We start from the raw sequence: 8341 nt of genomic DNA, 5'->3' as shown, positions 1-8341 counted from the left end.
GGGTCTTGATTTTTTATCCAATTTGCCAGTCTCTGTCATTTGATTGGGGCATTTAGCCCATTTACATTTAAGGTTAATATTGTTATGTGTGAATTTGATCCTGCCGTTTTCTTGCTAGCTGGTTGTTTTGCCCATTAGTTGATGCATTTTCTTCATTGTGTTGATGCTTTTTACTGTTTGGTGCATTTTTGGAGTCACTGTTTCTGGTTGTTCCTTCGTATGTTTAGTGCTTCTTTCTGGAGGTCTTGTAAGGCAGGCCTGGTGGTGACAAAATCTCTCCGGATTTGCTTCTCTGTAAAGGATTTTATTTCTCTTTCCCTTATGATGCTTAGTTTGGCTGGATATCAAACTCTAGGTTGAAAGTTCTTTTGTTTAAGGATGTTGAATATTGGCCCCCACTTTCTTCTGGCTTGTAGGGTTTCTGCAGAGAGATCTGCTGTGAGTCTGATGGGCTACCCTTTGTGGGTAACCTGACCTTTCTCTCTGGCTGCCCTTAGCATCTTTTCCTTTATTTCAACCCTGGTGAATCTGACAATTATGTGCCTTGGAGTTGCTCTTTTTGAGAAATAACTTTGTGGTGTTCTCTGTATTTCCTGGACTTGAATATCAGCCTATCTTGCTAGGTTGGGGAGGTTCGCCTGGATAATATCCTGAAGAGTGTTTTTCAGCTTGGATTCATTCTCTACGTCACAGTCAGGTACACCTGTCAAATGTAGATTAGGTCTTTTCACATAATTCCATATTTCTTGAAGGCTTTGTTCATTTATTTTTACCCTTTTTTCTCTAATCCTGCCTTCTCATTTTATTTCATTGAGTTGATATTCAGTCTCTGATAACCTTTCTTCTGTTTGGTCAATTCAGCTATTGAAACTTGTGTATGCTTCATGAAGTTCTTGTGTTGTGTTTTTCAGCTCCATCAATTCATTTATTTTATTTCTTCTCTAAGCTGTTATTCTTGTTAGCATTTCATCAAACCTTTTTCAAGGTTATTAGTTTCTTTGCATTGGGTTAGAACATGTTCTTTTAGCTCAGAGAAGTTTGTTATTACCCTACCCACTTTATGAAGCCTGTTTCTGTGAATTCATGAGACTCATTCTCCATCCAGCCTTGTTTCTTGCTGGTGAGGAGTTGTGATCCCTTGGAGGAGGAGAGGCGTTCTGGTTTTCCATCCTTTTTGCACCGATTTCTTTCCTTCTTTGTGGATTTATCTACCTGTGGTCTTTGTAGTTGGTAACTTTTGGATGGGGTCTCTGAGTGGATGTCGTTTTTGTTGATGATAAAGTTATTTCTTTCTATTTTTTAGTTATCCTTCTAACAGTGAGGCCCCTCTGCTGGAGGACTGTTGGAAGTCCACTCCAGACTCTGCTTGTCTTGTGATCACCTGCGGGGGCTGCAGAACAGTAAGGGTTGCTGCCAGTTTCTTCTTCTGTTATCTTTGTCCCAGAAGGATACTCGCCAGATGTCAGCCTGAGCTTTCCTTTAGGAGGTGTCTCTTTGGATATACGGGGGTCATGGAGCTGCTTGAGGAGATAGTCTGTCCCTTATAGGAGCTCAAGTGCTGAGTTGTAAGGTCTGTTGTTCCATTCAGGGCTGCTGGGCAGGTATGTTTAAGTCTGCTGCAGCGGAACTCATAACTGCCTTTTTTCTCAAGTGCTATGTCCTGGGAATGTGGGGCTTTATTTATAAGTTTCTGATGTGTTGCTGCCTTTTTTCAGAGATGCCCTGCCCAGGGAGGATGTAGCCTAATCACAGTCTGCCAGCATAGGCAGTGCTGAGCTGCCATGGGCTCTGCCTGGTTGCTGTGTGAACTTCCTTGTGGTTTTGTTTATAGAGGTAGAGTTTGAACTGTCTCAGTAATGGCGGACTGCCTCAGTAATGGCCAACTGCCCTGGTAATGGTGAAGTGCCTCAGTAATGGCGGATTGCCTTGGTAATGGCGGACTGCCTCGGTGGTTGTGGATTGCCTTGGTAATGGCAGACACCCTTCCCTCAGCAGAGATGGTCCAGCTTGCTGTGAAACTCTCAATCCAGAGAATTTCAGATTCCTGGTCTTTGTGGTGGTGGGACCCACCAAGCCAGATCCCCTGGCTCCCTGCTTCAGCCCCCTTTTATTCAGTTGAATGGGCATGTCTGCCTCCCAGGCATTCCCGGTGCCAGTTGAAACAGCACACAGATTTGTGTGAGTTTTAGTTCGGAGATCCACTGCGTTGCCTAAAATAGCCATGCTGGAGACACGTGTCACTTTTCTGTCTGGGAATCTCCTGGTCTGTGGGCAGTAACAATTCGTTTGGAAATGTGGTAATCACTCACCCTCTGCATTTTTGCTGGGAATTGCACTCCAGACCTGTTCCTATTCGGCCATCTTGGATCGTCTCCCTCACATTTTCTGCTTAGGGCCTAACCTGGATGCCTCTGCTTTCACAAGTCAGCTAATTGACTGATTGTATTAACCTGAGCTTATCTAATTGGCTTATTACAATCACCTTGGCTGGGCTAATTGGCTTAATACAATCACCTGGGCTAAGGTAATGGGCTTAATGTATTTGCCCCAGCTGCAGAAGATGACCTCTGACCTACTTTTCTTCTGAGGCTTATTTTGCAATGTATGCATACGGATTACATAGACATAGCCAGGCAATCCATTCTGTTTTTACATGTTTATCCACCTGTCTTATGTCTAAATAAAATAATGAAAATGCTAGAATAAAACCATTGTGTAATTACGGAATAGGGAAAGTCATATAGCAAACTCAGAACCTAGGAAAATTGAACTAATTGAAGAATTAGTTCATAAAAAAAATGCAAGTGACAACAAATGTATGGAAAAATGCTTAATTTCAGATGATTTTAAAAAAGGAAATGAAAAAATTATGTATATATATATATTAATCAATGAGATTGATAGTAATTTAAGTTTTATTATATAAAGTGTTAATGACTTGTTGGGGGATTGCATATTTTTATGACTTTTTGATAAAGCAGTTTGGCAGTATCAAAATACAAATATTCATTCACTTTGACCTAGCAGCTTCACTCTTCGTAACCTGTCCTACAGATAGGCTTGCACAAAATGTGCCAAGGTAAACTTAAAAAAATATATACATCACAACATTCTAATAGAAATAACAAAATGATCTAAACCTGTGTATCATACAGTATAATATTAACAATATTTATTATTAGATACATGTGTTGGACTAAGTAATAAAATTACAGGACATTTATGCTGTGGAATATTATGACAGTGCCAACAAATAAATTTAAATACAGGTTTAAGTGGGAATATCAAAGATGCCTAGGACATAATAAGTGAAAAGTGGACATTGTTGAATATAAAGATAGTATGTTTTATTATGGCTATAATTGTGTAAAAAAAATTAAAGGGGTATACAACATGTAAATGTGTGAGTAAATGTATGAAAAACTGAAAAGAACTCTTAACAGTGGTTACTCCCATCTAATTGACAGAGACAATTAGGGGTTACCTTCATAATGTGAGGGCAGGCTGGGGTAAGAAAGTATATTTTTCTTTTCATGTATTTTTCAGTAGCTTAAATCAAAGTAAAATGATTGGAAGAAATAAATAATGTTATACTAGGCAAATATAATTTGTATGATAGAAGTTTAAAGTATTAGCTCAATTTCTATAAATTCACAATTTTATTTAATTTTTCCTCAAAGACACTTGCATAACAACAAGGAATAGCACCAGTTGTACCTCTTCAACTTCTTCACTTTCTAACTACTTGTACGTCTTCATCTTGGGACAACTATTGCTGGGGGCAGGAGGAACTCCTCTCTACACTCTGGGAACAGCCTTTCTTGATGATTCTGTGCCCACACACAAATCTTCTCTCTATATAGGTAAGTTTACTCTCTAAACTTTCTCAGTTTCACTTTATCTTATTATTTGTTTACTTTAGAAATAAAGTATAACATAGGCTTATTAAAAAGTTAGTTGTAACTCCATAGGCATTTCCAGTAAATAAATGCAGTATTCCTTTTATTTTATTTCCTGCCACATAATGTCAGTAAATATAAATCATAATAATTTTTGTTGATGCACTGCTGTATTTTTTGCTTTGGGCATACTAGCTTTGCAGAATAGGAAGAGCCATTTAAGCAGCATTCTCTCTAGATCGCTTGAATCTCTGGGTAACAGAGCATTCCAAAGATTGAACCAAGTAGAAACCTCTGAAGGAAAACCTCTATAAACATTCAATTTGGCTTATGAAGAGCTTCAAATTTAGCTTCCAACTGAAGAATTTGTTTCATCTTCAGTTCCTGGTTAGGCTTGCATTACCTTACTCCAAGGACCTCTTTACCCCTTTGGCAAAGTCTAAATTTGTCTCAGATGTGGGACATAGAAGTGAATCTCTACAAGGTGTAAAAATTCAGCTCTGCCATTCTATGTGTTTTATTATATCCTATATTGACTTACAGTCCACAAAAGAAACCATAAGATAATACACAGATATTCTATGGCATTTTTCATTTCAAATAAATTCCTTCTTATATGTTCCTGCAAGGTAAAGCTAACTAGACAATGCACAGCCCTACATCTAATTATTGCATACTTAATTTATGTATGAGTTTTCTCTTTATCAGTCTGTTAATCTAACATAGGAGATTCATTGTCACAGCATTTGGAGGACAGTATGTTCAGTGCAGCCTAAGACACTGAGGAACTCACAGATACCATTGGCCTTGATTATAGCCAGAGTATTTAAATGCAGACTACACTGCTACACCCACCCAGAATCAAACTCAAAGAGTACTCATTTCATAGGAAAATGTCTTAACCTGTGAAAACTACTCAATAAAATTGGAAGAGTGACTGTTACTCCAGCTGTGTAGACATCAATATAGTAACAAGCAAAAAGGAAAACATGAAAAACAAGGAAAATGGCACTTTGAAAGAAATACAATAATTATTCAGTAACAGAACCAAAAGAAAGTAAAAATCTGTGAAATGCCTAAAAAGAAATTTGAGCTAATGGTCTTAAAGAAACTCAGTAAGATACAAGAGAGCTCAAATAAACAATACAAAGAAATCGAGTAAACAATTCATGATCTGAAAGAGAAATTCAAGAAAGATGGATATCATTAAAAAGAACCAAACATAAATCATGCAACTGATGAAATAAATGAATGAAATTACAAGTGCAGTTGAATGAAAAATTACAGTTGAGAACTTTAACAATAGACTAGATCAAATAGAAGGAATTTCTGATCTTGAAGAGAGGTCTTTTGAAATAACCCAGTCAGAAAAAAACAGAAAACAAAATGAGAAAAAAAAAAAAGAAAGAAAGAAAGCTTATGTGACATGGGCACTATTAAGTAAACAAATACTTGAATTTTAAGAATTACAGAAGGAGAAGAAACAGGAAAAAGTATAGAAAATCCATATAATGAAATAATGCTGAAAACATCCCAAGTTGTGGGTGAGAAATTAGACATCCAGATACAGGATGCTCAGTGATTCCCAAATAGATTCAACCCAAAAGGGTCATTTTCAAGGTATATTATATTCAAACTGGCAAAATTCAAAGAAAAAGATAATTCTGAATATAGCAAGAGAAGAGCATCAAGTCACTTATGGAGGAATTCCCATCAGAAAGATTTATTAGCAAAAACCTTATAGGTCAGGAGAGAATTGGATGATATATTTAAGAATGCTCAAAAGCAGGGGTCTGGGGGTTGGGGGAAACACAGCTGACAGTCAAAAATACGATATCCAGGAAAGCTATTCTTCAGAAATAAAGGTGATATAAAGTCTTTCTCAGGCAAGCAAAAACTGAGGGAGTGCATCATTACTAGACCAGCCTACAAAAATGCTTAAGGGAGTCCTACATCTGGAAGCAAAAGGGAAATTACCATCCTGAACACAAGTAAAAATACAAAACTCAGTGGCAGAGAAGATACTCAAGAAAAAGAAAGGAATCAAATGTTATCACTACAGACAACTGCCAAACTACAAAGATGAACAAAAGGGGAAGAAATGAACAAAACATAAATAAAATGATCAGAAAACCATTAACAAAATGACAGAAGTCCTCACCTATCAATGATACCAACCTTGAATGTAAATAGTTTAAATTCTCTAATTGAAAATATACATAGGATGAATGAATTAAGAAAGCATATCTAACCATACACTGCCTAGAATAAACTCATTTCAACTGTAAAACACACTTAGACTGAAAGTGGAGGGATAAAAAATATATTTAGTGTAATTGTAAACCAAAAGTTTGTAGGAGAAGTTATACTTAAATTAGACAAAATAGTCTAAGTCAAAAAATACAAGAAAGAAGAATATCATTTTATAATTACAAATTGATAAATTCACCAAGAAGATATAGCAATTATAACTGAATATGCACCCAACACCAGAGAATGCACATATATAAATCAAGTATTATTAGAGTTAAAGAAATGGACCCCAATATAATAACAGTTGGGAACTTTAACACCCCACTTTTATCACAGGGAAGATCACCTAGACCGAAAATCAGTGAATAATATTGGATTTAAACTTCAGTATAGATCGAATTGATCTAATAGGTATTTACAGAACATTTTATCCAACAGCTACAGGATACATGTTCTTCTCTTCAGCACGTGGAACATTCTCTTGGGTAGGCCATATGAAGCCACAAAACAAGTCTCAACAAACTTTTAAATATTGATAATATATCAGGTATATTCTTAAACTACAATGAAACAAAACTAGAAATCAGTGAGGAACTTTTGAAACTGTACAAATACATGGAAATTAAACATCATGCTCCTGAGCAACCAATATGTTGATGAAGAAATTAAGGAATTCACATGAAAGTAGAGATACAATAAACCAAATCTTATGAGATACAGCGAAAGCAATGCTAACAGGGAAGTTTATACCAAGAAACACCTACATCATAAAAATGGATTTCAAATAAGCTGCCTAATGATGTACCTCAAGGAAATAGAAAAGCAAGAACGAAACAAACCCAAAAATAGTAGAAGCAAAAAAATAATAAAGATCATAACAGAACTAAATGAGAGTTAAAAAAAATACAGAAGATCAAAGAAATAAAAATTGGTTTTTGGAAAAGATAAAATAAAACCATTAGCTAGACTAAAAAAAAAAGAGAGAAGACCTAAATAAGTAACATCAGAAACAAAACAGAAGGCATTACAAATGATAGCACAGAAAAAAAAGGGATTATTAATCTTATAAACAAATACATCCAACAAATTGAAAAACCTATAGAAAATGGGTAACTTCCCAGATACATACAACCTATCAAGATTTGACCAGGAAGAAATAGAAAACTTGGTAAAATAACATGTAATGAGATTGAATAAATAATAAAATGTCTCCCAAGAATCAAAAGCCCAGGGCTGTATGGTTTCCCTGCTGAATTCTATGAAACTTGTAAAGAAGAACTTAGCACCAGTTCTTTTCAAACTATTCCAAATTGTTGAAGAAGAGAGAATTCTTAATAACTTATTCTAAGGCCAGTGTTACCCTGATGCCAAAACCAGAGAAAGACAGAATGTAAAGAGGAGCTACAGGCCAATATCCCTAATGAACATAGATATAGAAATCCTCTACAAAGTTATAGCTAGCCAAATTCAATGTCACATCAAAAAATAATATATCAATTCCACTGTAATCAAGTGGAATTGATCTCAGTGATGCAAGAAGTAGTTCATCTTATGGAAATCAATAAATGTGATATATCACATAAAGAGAAGGAAGGACAAAAAAAAATATCACATGATCATCTCAATAGATGCAGAAACGTTTTTGATAAAATTCAACATTCCTTCATGATGAAAATTCCCAAGTATAAAAGGAATGTACATCAGCACAATAAAGATGATATATGGCAAACCCACAGCTAACATACTGAATGGGAAAAAGCTGAAAGGCTTTCCTCTAAGAACTGAAACACGAGAAAGCCCACTTTCTTTTTGTTTTGTTTTGTGATGGAGTCTTGTTCTTGTTGCCCAGGCTGTGGTCTAGTGGTGCAATCTTGGCTCACTGCAACCTCTGCCTCCCTAGTTTAAGCAATTCTCTTTCCTCAGACTCCCAAGTAGCTGATATTACAGGTGCTCATCACCATGCCTGGCTAATTTTTTGTGTTTTTAGTAGAGACAGGGTTTCACCATGTTGGCCAGGTAGGTCTCAAACTCCTGACCTCAGGTGATCCACCCTCCTTGGCCTCCCAAAGTGCTGGGATTACAGGCATGAGACACCAGGCCTGGCTGAAAGCCCACTTTCATCACTTTTATTCAACATGGTACTGGAAGTTCTATTCAGAGCACTTAGGCAAAAGAAAGAAATAAGGGGC

General features: G+C 36.3%; 1 protein-coding gene across 1 annotated transcript in view; it reads left to right on the top strand.

Moving 5' to 3' along the window:
* Positions 1-8341, top strand: part of SLCO4C1 (solute carrier organic anion transporter family member 4C1) — a 65132-nt gene that overhangs the window by 24757 nt on the left and 32034 nt on the right. Inside the window, exon 3 of the mRNA XM_017509162.2 lies at positions 3681-3863. Within this exon, the coding sequence (XP_017364651.1) occupies positions 3681-3863 (183 nt within the window). The remainder of the gene's footprint in view (positions 1-3680; positions 3864-8341) is intronic.

The sequence above is a fragment of the Cebus imitator genome, unplaced genomic scaffold (assembly GCF_001604975.1).
Source record: "Cebus imitator isolate Cc_AM_T3 unplaced genomic scaffold, Cebus_imitator-1.0 Scaffold408, whole genome shotgun sequence".
Classification (NCBI taxonomy): Eukaryota; Metazoa; Chordata; class Mammalia; order Primates; family Cebidae; genus Cebus; species Cebus imitator.
Note: the sequence above shows the minus strand (reverse complement) of the source record. Positions and strands in the feature narration are given on the sequence as shown.